Genomic DNA, 20947 nt, shown 5'->3' on the forward strand with positions numbered 1-20947 from the left:
GCAATGAGCAGTCCCCTGGATGGTTTATACTTCAACCAAACTGTCACTGAATTTTTACTATCTAGCTCTTTCTCACTAGCCCACTGAACATCTATGTTGATATCACTACCCCATCTAGTCTGCTCATGCTTTAAGTGAAGTGATTTCAGAGCACGTGGAAATCTTTGACCAAAGTGCTGCATGTCTAGGAGTCCCCCAAGGAGTTAGGATTCAGTAAGCTCCAAATGCAATATTGTGTTTGTCTAAGCAGAGTGAAGAGCAAGTAATCTGGTAGACTTCACCCTTTCCAAAGAGAAGGAGAAATCCAAGTCTGGTCGATTGCACCCAAAGTGAAAGAGGCCCACCTGCTCATATAAGAGTCTCGTCCTGAGGAGCCAGCATCTTATTTCATACACACACATGTAGGTGCCTGCTGGAACATTCTCCAGGAACCCGGGTGTATGTGGGGCGTGATTTGTACTCTCCCTTTGCCTGCTCCAGAATGCCAGTATCTCCTGGAAGATACTTTCCATAGGCCTCTGATGCCCGATCTTTGTAGCTGCCACCCAGGGAATGCCTCTTGACCACCTGGCTCTGGAGGCCAGGGAACTTGCATTCCTGGTCCTATGGGATTATAAGAACTAGTGACACCCAGAAAGGAGCTCATATTCCCATCCGGTGCCCTGATTTTGTGACTGCTGCCAGGGGACACCTCTCCAACCAATGGAGCTTCTGCTTGTGGCCCCCACCAGACTATAACCGATTGAGAAAGAGTTGTTAACCAGCTGCCACACCTGGGGCACAACGAGAGGCAACAGATCTAGGAGGTCAGTCTTTCCATGGAGGAGGCCTATTAAGTAATCCTCCTGGCTGCTGCCTGAGGGGCAGATTTCTAATTCAACACACACCATGGGACTGACAGTGATCCTTCCCAGAGACCTTGGAGGGCAAGCACTATCTTTGTTCTTTCCTCCACCACACTCCAGAGTCCCCGTGTCTCCTGTAGGGGGGATTTACATGTGGCTGGTGCTCTGCTTTTTATGGGTGGCATCCTGATTTTTGCAGCTACCACTTTAAGGAAGCCTCTTGATTGTCTGGCTCTGATAGCAAGTGGTGGTTTGCATTCCTGGGTGCCACAGGACTGTGGCAAGTGGAGAGACAGTCTTTTGCAGGCTGTTACCCATGGGCACTGTACAGGGGCAAATTGAGCCTATAAAGCAGGACTCTTGGCTTGCCCTGGAGCCTACCTGATACAGGCTTCAGGGACATCAGGTTTGGCCACACGTAGTGAACTATGGAGTTGCCTGCTCTCAAGGAGTACAGGCTGTGGACACCATCTTGGATGCTCCCTCTGCCTTGTTGCCACTCACTGGGATCTCAGAAAAGGGCTTTTTGATCATTTGGAGCCCTACCTTTCTGTGGCTGCCAACCAGGGGACACCACCAGAGAGCCTGGCCACTTGCAAGTCCTAGGACTATGTATATTTACATACTTTTAAAAGCTGTGGCTTATAGGTCTGACTTCCTAATTGCCTGAATCTCAGTGCTAAGATCCTCCCCTTAGGGATGCTGACAGGTCTTAGTACATCCTCACTGATGGGAGGCTATTAAAAATATGATAGCTTCTGCCCAGACAAGCACAAAGGTTTAAGTGACAGCCAGAACTGAGGCTAGATTGAATGACAAGCTTTATCTACTGCATGGAGCCACTCCTTCAAGACTGGGAGAGATGATTGTTTATCACCTGTATAGAAGCTAATAGAATTAAGCAAGATAAAGAACAGAGGAATATGTTCCAAAAGGAGAGAGAGGAAGAACAAGATAAAAACTCAGAGAAAAACTTTAATAAAAGGGAGATAAGTAATTTGTCTGATAAAAAAGTTTAGCATAGTTGTCATAAAAATGTTCATTAAATTGTGGAGAAAAATGGATGAACACAGTGGGAACTTCAACAAAAAGATGGAAATACAAGAAAGTACCAAAGAGTAGTCAAAGGGCTGAAGAATACAGTAACTAAACTGAAAAATGCACTAGAAAAGTTCAGCAACAGACTAGAAGAAGCGGGAGAAAGGATTAAGTCAGCTCAGAGACAAGGCAGTGGAACTCAAACTATTAGAGCAGCAAAATGAAAATGGAATGATGGAATATTAGTCAGCCATAAAAAGAATGAAATCTTTCCATTCATGATAACATAGATGGACCTCAAGGTCATTATGCTGAGTGAAATAAGTCAGAGAAGGACAAATACCACATGATCTCTCATATGTGGAATCTGAAACAAAACAAAACAAAACAAGCTCACAGAAATAGAGAGCAGATTGGTTGAGTTGTCAGAGGCAGAAGGTGGGGGTGGGAGAAATGGGTAAATATATATTTACTTAAATATATATATATTTAAATATATACACATGTTTACTTAATTTACTTAAATATATATACATGTTTAGAAACCTAAATACACCATACCACTACTAAATATTATGTGGTCCAAATATTTAACATCATGGAATAAAATCAATGATAGAGTGTAAAGTGAAAAACTGGCTTCCAAAATTTAATAAATTCATAAAATTTAATTCCACTCTGTAAAACAGTATATACACATATTTATACAGAATATATGCACAGAAGAAAAAAATCAAAGGGTATATGCCAGAATGTTAACATTGCATATGTCTAGGTATTTATACTATGAATATTTTAATTCCAATGCCTTTATGTACATTTTCTAAATTTCCTCCAAATTGTTAGACTTACAAGAAAAATTGATTAACATTTTTTGTGTATATTATCTAAAGAATACAAGGAGGTTATAATAGTAGTTTGCCAGCTGTGGTTGTGAGTTCATTTAAATCATCTTATGTTAAGAAAATAATAATGATCTGTTATGGAAAGTTAATTTATTATTATTTAGATATGTTTACATGATTCTTACTGAAATATATAACTCATATGCCTTTTCTTTTGCTTAGAATGGAAAAAATGATACATTTTTTAACAAGAAACTTGCAATCATCTAAGATAACATTTTTTTCTTTTTTTTTTAATTTATTTATTTTCAGAAAAACATTATTCATTATTATTTTTTTTTCACCACACCCAGTGCTCCATGCAAGCCATGCCCTCTATAATACCCACCACCTGGTACCCCAACCTCCCACCCCCCCACCACTTCAAACCCCTCAGATTGTTTTTCAGAGTCCATAGGCTCTCGTGATTCACCTCCCCTTCCAATTTACCCCAACTCCCTTCTCCTCTCTAACACCCCTTGTCCTCCATGCTATTTGTTATGCTCCACAAATAAGCGAAACCATATGATAACTGACTCTCTCTGCTTGACTTATTTCGCTCAGCATAATCTCTTCCAGTCCCATCCATGTTGCTATTTTGAATGTTCCAGTTCCCTGTGTTCAAGTGTCTAATATTTTAAACATAAGTAGACTGAAATCCAGGTATAGAATTTAATTAAATTCTGATATACCTTCTACAACAACAAATAACCTCTCTCTTTATTCCTCTCTCTCTCCCCACTGCCCTCTCTCCCTCATCCACACTCTATCATATACTCATACACACACACACACACACACACACACACACCCTGTGTGTGCACCCTGTGCTTCCTAGCCTTGAGTGCTTACCATTTTTTCTAATGAAAATATCTTTTTTTCGAACAAATATAGGGGTGTAAATGTGGCATATACAACCATGTGTGGAGACTGTATTGCTGAAGAACCTGTAGAAAAAACATATACCATGTCATGGAAATTCTAGCCAAATGGGTCTGTCAGTAGATCATTCCAGATTGTTCAAATTCCTTAATGAGCACATCTTTGCATGATGAAAATAGGTAAATGACTGTAAACTCATTTAATAAATGTAAATGTCACATATGCATCTATTTTATAGAACATCTCATTAGTTTTGCCTTCATCATAATACCATTTAATTGCTTAAGAAATCATTTTATGTCACTATAAAAAAGTTATCAAAAAAACTCTTAGTCAATAGATGTCAATAAATGTAATTTAAATGTTATTTAAATGTAAAAGTTATTTAAAAGTGTTGTATTAGTTTCATGTGTACAATACGAGCTACTTAATATTTAATGTTTCTGAGCATCACTTGTTTTTTCACATATTTCTTAACAGACCTGAAATTACTATATTTGATTCAGTATGCATTTGTTCTTTAAAGAGTCTGGCTAAAATGGTATAATTTATTTTTCTCTATTATCTTTATTTTTAATTAAAAAGTTTGTTTTATCCCTTTACAAATTCAAGTACTAATATTGAACTGTATTGGATATTTATTAAAGAAAAATATTTTTAGAGCCACAAACTACAAGTTAAATATGAACCAGGATCAATCTAGAAAAGATTAAAAGGTAAAATATATGAAACTTATGAAAACATATTTTTTACATTTAAATTAAACTTTGTATATTTTTCATGGGGCAGAGACCTGAATCTAGGAATACACACACACACACACATATATAGATATATAGATATATAGACATACAGATATAGTTTATTTATACAGAGGAAGCATATACCAACATATATTTATATATACTAATATGTAATTATATTTTATATTTATATAGTTTATGTAACTATATATCAATATTTATGGATATTTTACAATGTGTCATATAATATAGATTGTATTTTGTATAGTATGTTTTATATATTATAATATGCTATATATAACAGTATGTAACAGATTGTTATATGTTAATACGTAACATATACATTTATTAGTGTATGTCCTCCTCCATGCAAACACTTCTGTGACTGTTGTACCATAAGAACTGGGATAACCTTGGCTTCTGTCACACATGCAAGCTTTGCCCCCACATGCATGCATGCTGATTTGAGAGTTCAACAGTTATGGGCAAACTCGAGCAAGCTTATTTAGATATGCCTAAACAGGCAATACACTTTTATATTCCAAAGTTGTATTCCAACTTTGAAAACTCCAAATTTTCCCAACATTTTAGGAGACAGCTAAAATAGCTATTATTCTAGAATACTGAAATCTTACAATCTGACAGAGACTGCAGTGAGTACTGTACATCTGATGAAGGTCTTGAAGCATGAAGTGACCATTTGAATTTTTCTTTTTCCTTTTCTTTTTCTCCATTTTTACTCTTTTTCTTCCCAACATCTTTTGCATCTGCTTTTTCTAACATATTAAAAATATATATGATAAATCTTTTAACTACAAAATCTCAAATTATATTACTTATTCAGTTATTATGTTGAAAAGGTGGCCAAAACAATAATGTTATTTAAATGTAAAACAATAGCCACAAATTTCCCAAAACACTACCCACCTCTAATTAGAAACATCAAAATAAAGCAATAGAAAACTTTGAAAATTGGCGATGTACTGCCAAAGACATGAAGAATTATTGGTTATTGATTATACATTTATTTTGCTAAATGGAGATGATCATTTGAATATAATATATATCTAACAATATATAATTTTATATACTATATATAATTTTAAGTTAGTTTTCTAATTTTAGAATGAGGCTAGTTTTCTCATTCTTCCTCCAGCATCATAAGATGTATATCTACTATTTTCTCACAGAAAATGCTCTTTCCACGTTCCCTCATCTTCCTCAAGAAATCCCTCTCATCTTTGTAAACATAGCTCAAAATTCCTTAGGGAATTCTTCCCTGATGCCCTAGACTAAGTATGCACTCCCATACTTTTCTGTATTTTCCTTCAAGGCTCATGTCTTAGTATATAGTAATGGTTTTTAGAATTAAAATTAATGTTAGTCTCTCTCACTAATCATAAGCACTAGGAGATAAGTTCCACATCTGATTTTGTTCACCAGATTATTGTTAGTTCCTGGAACATTTATTGGAATTCTACTCAGAAAATAATATATCTGAATGGATGGATATACATATGTTAATTTGTGATACATGAAAAAAAGCTTCTAAGTTCAAACTAATTTGAGATATGCTAGGTAAAACAAATTTAATCAGCCTTCTTTTTCTGTTTCCCTTCATAAACTAATGCACATTAGGTCATTTAAAGAAAGGCTTATGATAGGCAGATATCACTCATACACTTGATCTTGGTAAACTTTTGAGGAACATTTATAGCAATAACTTCTGCATGGTAAAAGCTGGTAGATAAGATCTTGCTAAGGAAAAATTTGGGCAAAATATAAGATTTCATAAAACAAATATTTTAAAGATCATTATAGATGCTTTTGAGGTATACAAAAATCTGAATACATCATAGTATATTTAATTCTACTTTACTATAAAAGCATTATTATTCATATGCATAGCTATATGAAATATTTTAGAAAATATAAAATAATTATTCAATATGTTTCTCACTTTAAGATCTTACACTTTGAAAATAACTTGACATTATTTTATTTTCAAATTTGAACTTAAACCTTACAACAAATGGTCAGCAAATCAAAATCCATACTGTGTCTATTTTGAATTTCCTTGGTAGAAGAAAAAAAAACAAAATAGGACAACCTTCCCCTTTGCAGTTTTGCTCCATTCAACTCTACATGTAACATATAAGGAAGTGTGTCTGATGGAAATTGATGCTTAATGTGTCTTCCTATGTTAATACTACATTACTTCAGTATCATCAAAATATATAGATGCCCTTGATTTTTAAAGAGAGCAAAATGTGGAATAATAACTAACATCTAGTAAATAACATTACTAGTTCTAAAATCCTAGAAAGATAAGATCCTAATTATTTTCACAACACAGTAAATGATAATGACAACAAATAATCATTAAATTCAGCAATGAATGTAAATCACTTATACACAATATCCATACACATGAATGACATTGTAATATGAAATGTCTTACCCTTTGGAGTTTTGTCACTTTTCTCAGGTACCTTTAGAGTTGTCATTGAACCTTCAGGTTTAAATTCTTTGCTGTCCTTCACTGGTTCCTTTAACTTGGCATCTAACATAGCTATTTTGCTTTCAGAGCTGGACTCATCTGACAGCTTAAATTCAGGCAATATTTCTTTCAAGAACTCCCATACTTTGTCCATATATCCTGGGCTTAGATAAAACACATCAACATTAATTTCCAAATCAAAAAGAAATAAAAAATCTTAACAGACCAATTACTAGCAAAGGTATTGAATCAGCAATCAAAATAATCCACAAAAACAAAACTCCAGGCTTCACTGGTGAATTCCACCAAACATTTAAAGAATAATTAATACCAATTCTTCTCAAACTCTGTGGAAAAATACAGAAGGAACACCTTCTAACTCATTTTATAAAGCCATCATTACTTTGATACCAAAACCAGATAAAGATACCACAAGTAAAGGAAATTACTAACCAAAATCTCTGATGAGCATAGATGCAAAAATCCCCAACAAAATATTAGCAAATAGAATTCAATAACACATTTAATAAGTGAGATTAATTCCAGGGATGTAAGTAACTAAGATCCAACATTTGCAAATCTATGTGATACACATTAAAAATGAATGATAAAAATCATAAGGTCATCTCAATAGATGGGAAAAAAAACACTGACAAAATTTAATATCCATTTATGATAAAAACTTTCAGCAAAGTGGGTATAGAGAGAACATACTGCAACATAATTATGACCATATATGACTAGCCCACAGCTAATATCATACTCAGTCAACTGTGAAAATCTAAAATCTTTTCCTCAAGATTAGGAACAATACAAGGATGCCAACTCTCACCATTTTTATTCAATAGTATTGCAGTTCTTAACCAAAGCAAGTAGGCAAGAAAGAGAAATAAAAGGCATCCAAATTAGCTAGGAAGAAGTAAAATGGTCGCTATCTGCAAATGATATAAAAAAGAGAGAAAACCCAAAAGACGCCGCCAGAAACTATGAAGCCAATAAATGACTTCAGTCAGGTTGCAGGATACAAAATCAATATACAAAAATCTGTTGCATTCTATACACTAGATGAATAACCACACACAAATAAAGAAAACAATCCCATTTACAATCTCATCGAAAGGAGTAAAATACCTAGAAATAAATTTAAACAAGGAGGTGAAAGACATGCGTACTTAAAACTATAGGACATTAATAAAAGAAATTGAAGATGACACAAATAAATGGAAAGACATTCTGTGCTCATTGACTGTTAATATTGTAAAAACGTCCAGACTACCCAAAGTCATCAACAGATTCAAAGCAATCCCTATCAAAATTCTAATGACATTTTTTAGAGAAATAGGAAAAGCAATCATAAAATTTGTATGGAACCACAAAAATAATAGCCAAAGCTAGTGTGAGAAAGAACAAAGCTGGAGGACTCACATTTCTTGATTTCAAACTATGTCACAAATCTATAATGATCAAACAATATACTATTGACATACAGACACTTAGATCAATGGATCACAATAGAGAACTAAGAAATAAACCCATCTATATACAGTCAATGAACTTATGACAATGGAGTCAAGGACACACAGTGTGGAAAAGATAATCTCCTCAAGAAATGGTGTTGGAAGAATTGGACAGCCATATGCCAAAGGACGAAACCAGACCACTATCTTACCTATCCACAAAAATTAGTTCATAATGGATCAAAGACTTGAATGCATGGTTTTATATGGCTTTACCATAAAATTCCTATAGAAAACATAGGTTTCTTGACATTGGTCTCATATTGTTTTTGTTTGTTTGTTTGTTTTGGATTTGACTCCAAAGGCAAGGGCACAAATACAAAAATAAAAAGTAGGGCTATATCAAACTGAAAAGCTTTTGCATCACAAAAGAAACCATCAACAAAACGAAAAGACAATCTACTGAATGAAAGAAAATATTAAAAAATCATGTAACTGACAGGGAGTTAAAAATGTATGAAGTACTCATACAACTCAATAGCAAATGAAACAAAATAAAATGAACCAAAAACCCCAAACTCTCCAACTAATAAATGGGTAGAGGATCTGAAAAGATCCAGTTTTCCAAAAAAAAAAAAAAAACCCATACAGATAATCGAAGATATATGAAAAGATATTCAGCATCACTAATCCTCAGGGAAATACAAATCAAAACCACAATGAGATTTTACTTCATAACTTTTAGAATGGCTGTTATCAAAAAACAAGAAATAACAAGTATGGCAAAGATGTGGAAAAAGAAACTTTATGCATTGTTGTAAATTGGTGCACCCACTATGGAAAACAGCATGGAGTGTCTTCAAAAAATTTGAAAAAGAACTACCATATGATCCAATTCCAATTCTGGAATTAACTGAATAAAAGGAAAACACCAGTATGAAGAGATATGTGCACACTGTGTTTACTGCAGCATTATTTACAAGAGCTAAAATATGGATAAGGAAGGTGTGGCATATTATATATATGTATGAATATCACTTACATTATATATATGTATATATATATTATACTTATACATATATATATATAATGGAATATTATCAGCCATAAAAAAAGATTGAAATCTTTCCATTTGTAACAACATGGATGGATCTAGAGGGTATAATGCTAGATGTAAAAAGTCAAAGACAAATACCATATGATTTCATTTATATGTAGAATGTAAAAGACAAAACAAACAAAAGTATTTACCCCAAATATCTGTACCCCAATGTTCATAGCAGCAATGGCCACAGTTGCCAAACTGTGGAAAGAGCCAAGATGCCCTTCAACAGACAAATGGATAAAGAGGATATGGTCCATATATACTATGGAGTATTATGCCTCCATCAGAAAGGATGAATACCCAACTTCTGTATCAACATGGACAGGCCTGGAGGAAATTATGCTGAGTGAAATAAGTCAAGCACAGAGAGTCAATTATCGTATGGTTTTACTTACTTGTGGAGCATAAGGAATAACATGGAGGACACTGGGAGATGGAGAGAAGTGAGTTGGGAGAAATTGGAGGGGGAGACAAACCATGAGATACTGTGGACTCTGAGAAACAAACTGAGGGTTTTGGAGGGGAGGGGGTTGGGGGAGTGGGTGATCCTGTTAGTGGGTATTAAGGAGGGCACATATTGCATGAAGCACTGAATGTGGTTCATAAACAATGAACCTTGGAACACTGAAAAAATTAAATTAAATTAAAAAAAAAATTCCTGAGCCAGAAACCTGAAAGCAAACAAACAAACCAAAGAAAACAGAAACAGACACACAGATACAGGAAATAAACCATTGGCTGTTTGAGGGGGAGGCATTGGGGTGGAGTGAAATAGGCGAAGGGATTAAGAGGTCCAAATTTCCAGTTATAAAATAAATAAGTCACGGTGATGCAACATAGAACATAGAGAATATAGTCAATAATATTGTCATAACTATATTTTAACAGATGGTAGAATCCAAGTTACTGGGGACTGAATTCAATCTCCTCTAACCTGGATCCTTTGAGAGTGGCATATTTCCAATAAAAATCAAAGATCGGAGATGATCCCATAACTATGCTATGGATTTGATTTTATAAAAACCAAACCACTCTGGTCTTCAGTTTCCTTGTTTGTAATGACACATACCCAGCTGATGAGGCCATATGAATGATTAAATATTTTCAAGACTGTGGTTTCTGATTAGAGATACTATATTAAAGTACCTAATACCTAGTCGGTATTTCATTATTATTATTTCCTATACGTGTGGCTAATTAAAAGTTGCCTTTATGTTTCTGTATTGAATAAGTATAGTAACTGTATAATATAAAGGAACGCATGTAAATAGTTTACTACAATAAAGAATTAACATTGTTTTCATATTTGTAATCCAGAAATTTAAAGATTAAATTCACAGTCTTTTTAAGGAAACAGAATTTATCCTGAAATTCTCCAGGAATTTTATAGAATACTATAAAATAGTGTTTTCACAAACATTTTGTAAAATATGTCATTTCTTGATGTTTTCTTAAAGATTAAGAATGTTTAATTCAAGAAACATTACATGGGAAGAAAGAAAAAAAAATATGAAGAAGTTAATGGTAAAACCTACTGGAGAGAGATCACTTCTGGTAACCATCCTGTGAGTGCGTGGATAACAGTGAACTCCCCTAGTTCTCTCCTCTCTGCTATATGGATGCTAAAGAGGCAAATGCACAATAGCATAGTTAGTAGCAATGATAATAAAAATAATAATAAACAATGATATAGCCATAAAAAATGTAGGGGTCATAGTGGTTACCTATTAAATACAAGAAAATACTATTGCAAAAGCCAGATGATTTGTTTTGTTAAAGTGTTTAAAGAGATCCAAAGATAAAATTTCATGTTTATTTTAGAAACATGCTATAAGCCTTATTTTAAAAATATATAAGTTAATATTCATGTCATATACATAAAACATATTCACATATATTATAAAATATGTAAATATAGATTATATATTTTTTATATATTCAGTATACTAACATGTTCTTTAAAAAGAGAAGAGATTTCAGTTCCAGTGATTTCAGTTCCTTTTTTTTTTTTAAGATTTTATTTATTTATTTGACTGAGAGATCACAAGCAGGCAGAGAAGCAGGCAGAAAGAGAGGGAAAAGAAGACTCCCCACTGAGCAGAGCGCCCAATGCGGGGCTTGATCCCAGGACCCCAGGATCATGACCTGAGCTGAAGGCAGAGGCCTAACCCATTGAGCCACCCAGGCCCCCCATAGATATGAATTTTGATGTGTCTACATATGTCACAGATAACAAAAATCACTTGGGGTAGTTCACAGTCTAGTCTAAACTCCTCTGTGGATAATCCTACTTAGGTAACAACTGGCAAACCTCATAAAAATAATGTTTCGGGGGCGCCTGGGTGGCTCAGTGGGTTAAAGCCTCTGCCTTCGGCTCGGGTAATGATCCCAGGATGCTGGGATCCCCCCCGGCCCCCCCCCCCCCCCCCCCCCGGCTCTGCTCAGCGGGGAGCCTGCTTCCTCCTCTCTCTCTGCCTGCCTCTCTGCCTACTTGTGATCTCTGTCTGTCAAATAAATAAATCTTAAAAAAAAAAAGTTCTGTCCTTTGCATAGCTCACAATGGTATTGACATAATTACTGCACATTAATTTTTAATGTAGAAAGATAAAACTCATATGAAAATAATTGCTATATACTATTAAATCTGAGGGAAAAATGTATAGACAAATATAAATTGTACCACACAGTTTAGGTATCCACTAGAAAGCCTCAGAAATGTCTTAAATCTAGTCTGGTCCTTTATTTTCATGCTGTATTTATCTATTTTTTAAAATAAAAATAATCCTATTTCTTAGGTTGCTATAAAATTCTATGGAACTGTAGCTTTAAGAAAGACAAATTGCCACTCCAATTTTCCAGGTCACAGGTTTAACACTTCACTGATATTAATTCAGCTCTAATTCTCAGAAATTCAAGTTAGGTCTGAGAATTAGGAACGTGAGGAACATTATTTTCTTTCAAAACAAACAAACATAGCTGTCATCAGTATGATTACTTAGTACTATTTATCTACCTAAAAAGATCTGGGCTGAGTTCTTTAAAAAAAAAAAAAAAATCATTGAAATTAAGAGTTGTGAGCTGGGTAAAACAAATTCCAAACAGAAAATCAAGGGTTGGTGAGAGAAAAAAGAGATGACAAGGAAGGCAGTAGGAGTGGCTGGTTTTGTTGTGTAGCCATGGGAAAGAGAAAGGGGAGCCAAAACAAAATCCACAAAAAGCAGAGCAGAGGTCTGATGACAGACAAGTTTAATGTTTCGTGAAGGGGAGGAGGCTGAGATTTGAGCAAAGGGCTAAAGTGGTCTCTGTTTGAGCCTGTGGGTGTTCCATTGAGAATGAGATGCTCTCACACACTGTAGGAGTGTGAAGGGTATCAAATTCAAGCCAGTGCCATGTATGTGAGAATTCTCCCACTGAGCAATGATACAAAGTTGCCGTGCCTTTGCAACACAAGCATCTAAACTATTTTTGCATGGCGGGTGGGGGATGGATTGGCCTAGGGTGTCTGTAGGTGGAAGCCAAGAGAATGAACACAGCACACATGTCTCATATACGTTGATACACAAGACATGCAAGAATGGAAGATGGCAAGCAGATTTCACAAGTACTGAAGCAAATATGAGTAGTTTTTATCACGAATGTATTAAAAGGGACCAATGCTACCAAAAACATGAGGAACATACTGACATCCCTCAGAAGAGCTCAGGTTTTCAAGATTAGTAAATTATTGCTGCACACACAGAACTTAACATTTGAACTGGATCCAGGATATATTATTTTGTATTTAGATGAACCAATATTTCCCCCTACAAACCAACTTTTTTCTCACACTAAGCCAAAACATTATTTCTCATGATCACTAGCCATTTGCAAGAAAGCACTGGATATAGAATAATTTTTGAATATTTTTTCTTGGGAGAATGCCATCTTATTGCTGACTAACCCAGTATTTCCAATTAGTGATTTTGGCATATTCATTTTTATATTAGAACTTTTACATTGTCTGCAAAGAAAACTCCTTTACATTGATTAAAAAAAAAAAAGCTATATGATATAGATGTATAGTTGTCTGTTGTCTTTTTGTTTTTATATAAGTGAATGATCATTCTTCCTTCCACGTACTCCACATTTGCCAGCTTGATGATAGCTTTACACAGAAGCATTGGCCAGAGTTCAAATTCACAGGTCGTGGCTGGAAGCAATAGATTGTTGTCTTCATCAAAAGGCAGAAAGTCATCAATAGTTATCTTTCTCCAGCAACCCTAAACAAGAGAAAAAAAGGAATGCATCAGTGACTAACATTATTTTCTCTCATCCATTATTGTACAGCAATGATGTGACTTTTCAGTGTTTTTTTTATTTTACCTTAGCTTCTTACATCTAAAACCTAGCATATGGGTTTTCAATACTACCATGGCTGGGAATTTGAGTGGATTATTTTATGTAAGGTCAGTACATCCCTATCTATATCAACAGATATGTTGATATCATCATGTCAAATATGTCACTATTTCTGAGGTCTTCTTTTTTTTTCATTTTATTTATTTGACAGAAAGAGAGAGAGAAAGAGAGGGAACATAAGCAGTGGGGGAGTGGGACAGGGAGAAGCACGCTTCCCAAGAAGGAAGCCCAGAGTGGGGCTCGATCCTAGACCCTGGGATCATGACCTGAGCCAAACAAAGAAAGATGCTTAGGCACCCCTTTCTAAAGTCTCGTAAACATATTCTTGGGTATCCCATCCTGCATAACACAGTAAATTAAAGAGTTTCCAATAGCAGAACCAAAACATTATACAGCCATACATAAGTTTGGCCATAATTAAATAACTCAATATAGTCTTAACACAAATTCCCCAAATGTAAGTAATTATTGATTATCCTGCTGGAGTCAGTGATATTAAACTTCTAATTATCAGATTGCTTCTGCTCCTAATTAAAGATCTCATTCTTAATATGAAGTTGATTGATACTTTATTTAATAAAATCATGATATATTTTCCTGTATACATATGACTTCATAATTAAAAGTTTAAGACAAATGATAACATTAATGATTATGAAGTCAAAAAACTATGTATTTTTTTAGATTTTGGTTTTACATGTGAAATTTTATCATGGATTTATTCCTTTGCCCAAGAAATATTTTCAGTAGTAGTGTGACCACTGTGAACATAAAAATCTGGAAAACACCTGGCATAAACCATTGCATTGCTTTTTTCAGTAGTAGTGTGACCACTGTGAACATAAAAATCTGGAAAACACCTGGCATAAACCATTGCATTGCTTCAAATCTAGTGAGGGAAGACATATATGCAAACAATATCATACATAATAGTTCAAAATGTTCTAGGACCAGAAAAGAAGGTGTGACAAATATAGCCTGTGGAAGTCCTCACAAGAACTTAACACCTCAATTGAAGATTCAAAGAACGGTCCACTTTTCACAAGTAGATAGGAGCAATAGAGTGAAACCTGGTCTCTTTGCATGGCACATGTAAGTCTGAACTCACATCGCCTGCCCTAGTGGTTACGTGTCTTTCATTCTTCCCTAAGAGTTGAGATAGGGCAAGACAGGATTAAACACTGGAGTTTAGCCACTCTCTCTTCTAATTTCAAATGATATAACCCAAAAGAATACCCAGTGAGATAAGTCAGACACAAAGGACAAATATTGTATACTTCTACTTATATGATGTATCTGGAAAAAAGCAAATTTGCAGGCAAGAGACATGATAGAGGTTACCAGGGACTGGGTGAAGAGGAGGATGAAAAATTACTGTTTAATAGGTACAGAGTTTCTGTTTGGGATGATGTTAATAGGTATAGAGTTTCTGTTTGGGATGATGTTAACAGGTATAGAGTTTTTTTTTGGGATGATGAAAAAGTTGTAGAAGGAGATAGTCTTGATGGTTGTACAACCTTGCAAAAATATGTAATGCCTCTGAATTGTAAATTCAAATTGTACAGTTAAATGCTAAATATTACATCATGTATATTTTACCACAATGAAAAACTAATAATAGCAGTTCCCTTTCTACACTTTAATTTTCAAAAAAATTTTTGAAGGAACCAACTGAATCCCTATGAAGGAAGTTTTAAGCCAACATTGGAACTTAACTTAAACCAGTTCAACGAATGTCATCTGCTTCCAGCTAATCAATAACATATCTCAATTGAGAATGCTTTGATTGCTAAATACCATCGAACTGTACAGTCTAAATAGATGGACTACATGGTATGTGATTGCATCTCAAAACAGCTATTATGAAAAATAACTCGGAAATGCGTTCAGTATTATATATCTAAAACATAATTTAACTAGATATCACAATTTTCTTAGGAATTTCTTTGATTCCTTGATATTAATACATTGCTTGGGTTGCTTCCTTAAAGTTTGTGAAGAAATTAAATATTATATATATAGGGGCACCTGGGTGGTCCAGTTGGTAAGGGTCTGCCTTCAGCTCAGGTCATGATTTAAGGACCCTGGGAGCCCAGCTGGTGGGGCTCAGTGGGAAGTCTGCTTGTCTCTCTCCCTCTGCCCCACCCCCTCACTTATGCTCACTCTCTCTCTCAAATAAATACTTTAAAAAATATATTACATGGGGTGTCTGGGTGGCTCAGTGGGTTAAAGCCTATGCTTTTGGCTCAGGTCATGGTCTCAGGGTCCTGGGATCGAACCCCACATCGGGCTTTCTGCTCAGCAGAAGCCTGCTTCTCCCTTTCCCTCTGCCTGCCTTTCTGCCTACTTGTGATCTCTGCCTGTCAAATAAATAAATAAAATCTTTAAAAAAAATAAAAAATATATTACACATAAATATTTAATATATAAATAGTACATAATGTAAATACATATAAGATATCATCATAGAACATTGAGTTTACTTATTTGAGTCCTTATCATAGAACACTGAAACATTTTTACACCTTTTTTTTTAACTGCATGTAAATGATGAATATTGGGCAGTTTTTACTGAGATTACTGTGTTAGCACCACATAATTTTAAATGACTATCAAAATATTTATTTACTTTACATGCTTATGAAGAAGGGTGCCTCCTTTATTAGTATAAATATAAATTACCAAAAGTCACTTTAGAATGCAGTTGTATTGGAATCTTAATATCTTCCTAGGTCAAGATAACTAAATACCTACATAAATTTATATCCTCTTCCTCCTATGACAATGCTAAAGGGATAATAAAAAATGCTTTTTAGTTAATCACATCAATCACAATTCCAAAAGATCAGGGACAGAGATTTGAGCAAGCAACCTGAATGAGCATAATTATGTAGAGAAGAAAGAGCTCGGACCCCACTTCCCCACCTTCACCAGTGTAACAGGCGGTGCCCCTCCCATACAGCGCCTGAAGGTGGAACTCTGACTTCCTTGCCTGTCCTGAAGCAAACAAGGTGGTCTCTCTCCCCATTGGAGTCAGGGGGCAGAATTAGGACTTCTGTCTTCCTTCTGCAGTAAGGAGGAAGTGCTTTCTGCATTAGTAGAGCCTGTTGGAAAAACTCTTATTTCCCCACTCTGCCCATGCAGGAATGAGGAGGTACACTTCCCCCTCCTCTGGTGGTGCTCAGGATACTGTGGGATGGAATCCTATCACCTGGATAACAAACAAGAGTGGCAGAGCCAAGTAGCATTGCACAAGCTCTATAAACTAAAGTAATATTTGAAACACAGCCCACGGAAGTGAGCCAGGATGCGTACTCTGAATCTAAACAGGTTGAGTATGTGCTAAATAAAAAATTTAATTAGAAAACAGTCATAAAATAGAACACTAAAAATGTCCAGGAAACTCTCCAAAATTATTCATCATGCAAAAACCAGGAAAATCTAAATTTCAATGAGAAAATACAGTCAACAGACCACAATGCTGAAAGGACAGGGAATTTGGAATTGTTAGTTAAGAAATTTAAAGCTGATGTCATAAAAATGCTCCAGGAAGCAATTATGAATACTCTTGAAACAAACAAAAATAGGATATCTCAGCAAAGAAGTAAAAAAAATGTGAAAGAGGAAACAACCAGAAATACTGAACTTAAACAAACAGAACAAGGAACGATCAATAGCCAGATGCAAATAGCAAAGAAATTAGTGAACTAGAAGTTAGTTCAATAGAAATTATGAACAACTAGGAAAAGTAGATTTTTTTAAATGACATGAACCTCAAAGATCTGTGAGACAAGAGAAAAAGATATAACTAGTGTGTCATCGGAGTCCCCAGAAATGAGGAAAAAAAAATGTGGGGCCAGAAAAACATTTAAATGAATAACGGCTGAAAACTTTTCAAATTTGTCATAAGACACAACTCAACAGTTTCAGATAGCTCAGAATATCCCAAAGAGGATAATCCCAAAGAAATCTATGCCCAGACACATCAAATTCAAACTTCTGAAAATTCAAGACAAAGAAAAAAGCCTTAAAATGGCTAGTGAGAAAAGAATACCCGATTGTTCCTCAGAAACCACAGAAGCCAGAAGAAAATAGCCAACTAGTTGTCAATGTTGAGGAAAAAAAGCCTGCCAACTCACAACGCTGTATTAAGTGAAAATACCTATTAGGAATAAGGGTGAAATAAACATTTTCAGACAAGGGGCACCTGGGTGGCCCATTCAGTTAAGTGTCTGACTCTTAGTGTCAGCTCAGATCTTGATCTCAGGGTCGTGAGATTGAGCCCCAAGTTATGCTATGTGTTCAGTGTGAAGTCTGCTTGAACTTCACTCTCCTTTTTCCTCTGGCTCACTCTCTGCAATCTCTTTCACTGAAATAAATAAATGAACCTTTTAAAAAATTTTTTTCCAGACCAAAAAAGGTTAAGATAATTTATCACCAGAAGACTGGCCCCCAAAAAAGAATGGTAAAAGGAAATTCTTATTTAAAAAAAAAAAAAAAAAAAAGGAAATGGAAGAAATCTTAGGACATCAGGCATGAATAAAGAGCAAAGAAAAAAATATAAACATATGTATAGCTATAAATAAAGTATAAGCTATGTATGGCTATACAATAATACAAAATGGTTATAAAGTATTCTTTGCCTCTTGAGCTTTAAAAATTATATTTGACATTTAAAAACAGTACTTATGAGCAGGTTCTGATTATGTAGAAAGAAACTATCTAGACAGCTATGCTATAAAGGGAGGGTGATAAAGGGGCCCAAATGATGGTTAAGTATCTATGTTCCAATATCAAGTGGCAAAATGCTGCTATTAGTGGACTGTGAAAAGCTAAGCATGTATATTTTAATCCCTAGAGCAACTACTAGACAAAAAAGTAATACATAGAGACATACTAAACACCAGAAATAATTCAAAATGGAATCCCAAAGAATGTTCAAGAAACACACAGAAAAAAGGAAACAGATAAAAAATAAATAAATAAATAACAGTAACAGAGTATACAAGTAATAAAATACCAGACTTAAATCCCAATTATATAAAATACAAATTGCACAGAAATTAAAATGTAAGAGTAGCTTGGATATACTTATAAAAATTAAGAATTTGTATATAATTAAATAATTCCACATGTAGAAATCCCAGAAAAAAATAGTCATATAAATGGGCAAAATATATACACAAAGATGCTATTTTACAGAATTGTATTGGTAAAACACTGGTCATAATCTAAATGTCAAGATGAAATTAACAAAATATATATGGTTATTGTTACATTTGAACAAAGGAGTACAAGGTAGATCAGTATATATATTAGCATAAATAATACCTAGAGTTAGGGGAAAAAAATACATTACAGAACAGGAAGTACCATCCCATCCCACTATTACTCTAAATTATATATAGAAGGCTTACATATATTTATAAGAAAAATGTTTAGGAAGATACACGTAAGTCATTTATTATGATTGTCCATGTAGGCAGAACAATAATGAATTTTCATTCTCTACTTTGAACAATTTTAATAATGTTTGAACTTGTTTTACTAAAAGCATTTACAGTGTTAATAATAATGAAATAACAAAAACATTTCTATTTTGTAAAAAGTAATTTAATGATAGAAAAATAATTTGTCATGGTATATATCTTGAAAACACTGTTGCTGAAGCTTAAAGAACAAAAATGTCACTGGCTGGGAGAGAGTGTGCTTCAAATGCTGGAGTGCACGGATTTGGCCAGAGACTTCTCTCAGGGGGTCGGGGCTGGGGCTCGGGAAGCAAAAGGTCGTGTTGGTACTGGTGGTTTTCTGCACCTTACTATCTAAGAAACTCTGAATTTGACAATAATTTTGTCCTTAAAAAGTACAAGGGTCTATCAGAAACAAAAGCTAATACTTTTTTTTTTTACATATCAATAGATTGATGGCGACTGGAGAAAATTATTGGTCCCAATGTGTATGTTTTCCCGTTTATTCAGAGACAGATGAAAGCACTGGGACACTCCCCGCAGAGCAGTCGAGAGCAACACATGTTGTGAGTGGAAAGTGCTCACTTCATTGCTTCTGTCAAGGGGCCAGAGGAATGCTGAAAACAGAGGGAACAGGACCCAGCTGCATGTGGTCCCAGTTGTGTACCATCACTTCCACGGAGAGGAAAAGAGGAACTTCTCTGTTTTATAACATTGTTCCTTATGCTCCTCAACAAATATTTGTCTGACTGGTGTCGAAGAACTTTGATTCCAGGTCCTTAGAATCCAAACTGGAAATAGTAGAAATACTTCTATGGGGAAAATGATATGCTGGTGTAAAAATCTGCACCTTAAATGTCAGGCAGAGAGTTTCTGACAGGAGGGTTTGCTTCAAAGAATGATTAAGATAAATGCCTGGAGGAACAGTAGGAAAGGGGAAGGAGATACATGTGCAAGAAGGCAGAGAAGGAAAATCAGTGTCCAATAACAAAAAGGTGAGCAAGCATCAAGAAATTGAAGACAAAAAGGAAAAAAAGAAAAAAACAGCAAGGGGAACACGACTCAAAGTGTAGGAGAGGTGACAGAGGAAGGAAAAGTGTAGAACCAAGATGAGTCCATCTCCTTATACCAAATCAAGCAGTAGAAGGTTACAGAGCTTATTGCTATGAATATGTTTCTCAAATATTTGAAGTGAAAAACAAAGAATAGACATATAAATACTGAACTAGATTTAGAAGGAAAAAGTCAAAAATTAAATTGTGTATATCTAGAAAGCGATTTTTAAAAAGAAAAAAAATGTCTATCTTGTCAGAAAGAAGTTACTCTAATTCTTTATTACAACTGCCATGCACATAGATGTTGACTGAGCCCTGCCACCTGGGGATTAGGTAGAAACAAGTAAAAATATTTGCCCCTGGCCCTGAGAGAACAAATTTCTACCAACCAGAAAACAAGGTACCATCTCCCTATCACATGAATACAGCCTCTGAGATAGCAAAGTCCTTGTTTTTTGCCCTGTAAAAATTGCATCTATCTATTTATTATCCCTGTTATCAGTATTCGATATCCTTTCAAGGACTACAATTCCAATTTTAAAGAATAGAACAAAATGGGGAAAAACTAGTAG

At 34.8% G+C, this 20947-nt stretch overlaps 1 protein-coding gene across 1 annotated transcript in view; it reads right to left on the reverse strand.

Moving 5' to 3' along the window:
• ADGB (androglobin) overlaps nt 1-20947 on the reverse strand; it is a 170805-nt gene that overhangs the window by 106960 nt on the left and 42898 nt on the right. The window contains exons 6-10 of the mRNA XM_044247121.1: nt 13574-13713; nt 10990-11076; nt 6854-7056; nt 5028-5168; nt 3620-3714 (exon numbers count right to left, since the gene is read on the reverse strand). Of these exons, the coding sequence (XP_044103056.1) occupies nt 3620-3714; nt 5028-5168; nt 6854-7056; nt 10990-11076; nt 13574-13713 (666 nt within the window). The remainder of the gene's footprint in view (nt 1-3619; nt 3715-5027; nt 5169-6853; nt 7057-10989; nt 11077-13573; nt 13714-20947) is intronic.

Source organism: Neovison vison, chromosome 1 (genome assembly GCF_020171115.1).
Source record: "Neovison vison isolate M4711 chromosome 1, ASM_NN_V1, whole genome shotgun sequence".
Taxonomy (NCBI): Eukaryota; Metazoa; Chordata; class Mammalia; order Carnivora; family Mustelidae; genus Neogale; species Neogale vison.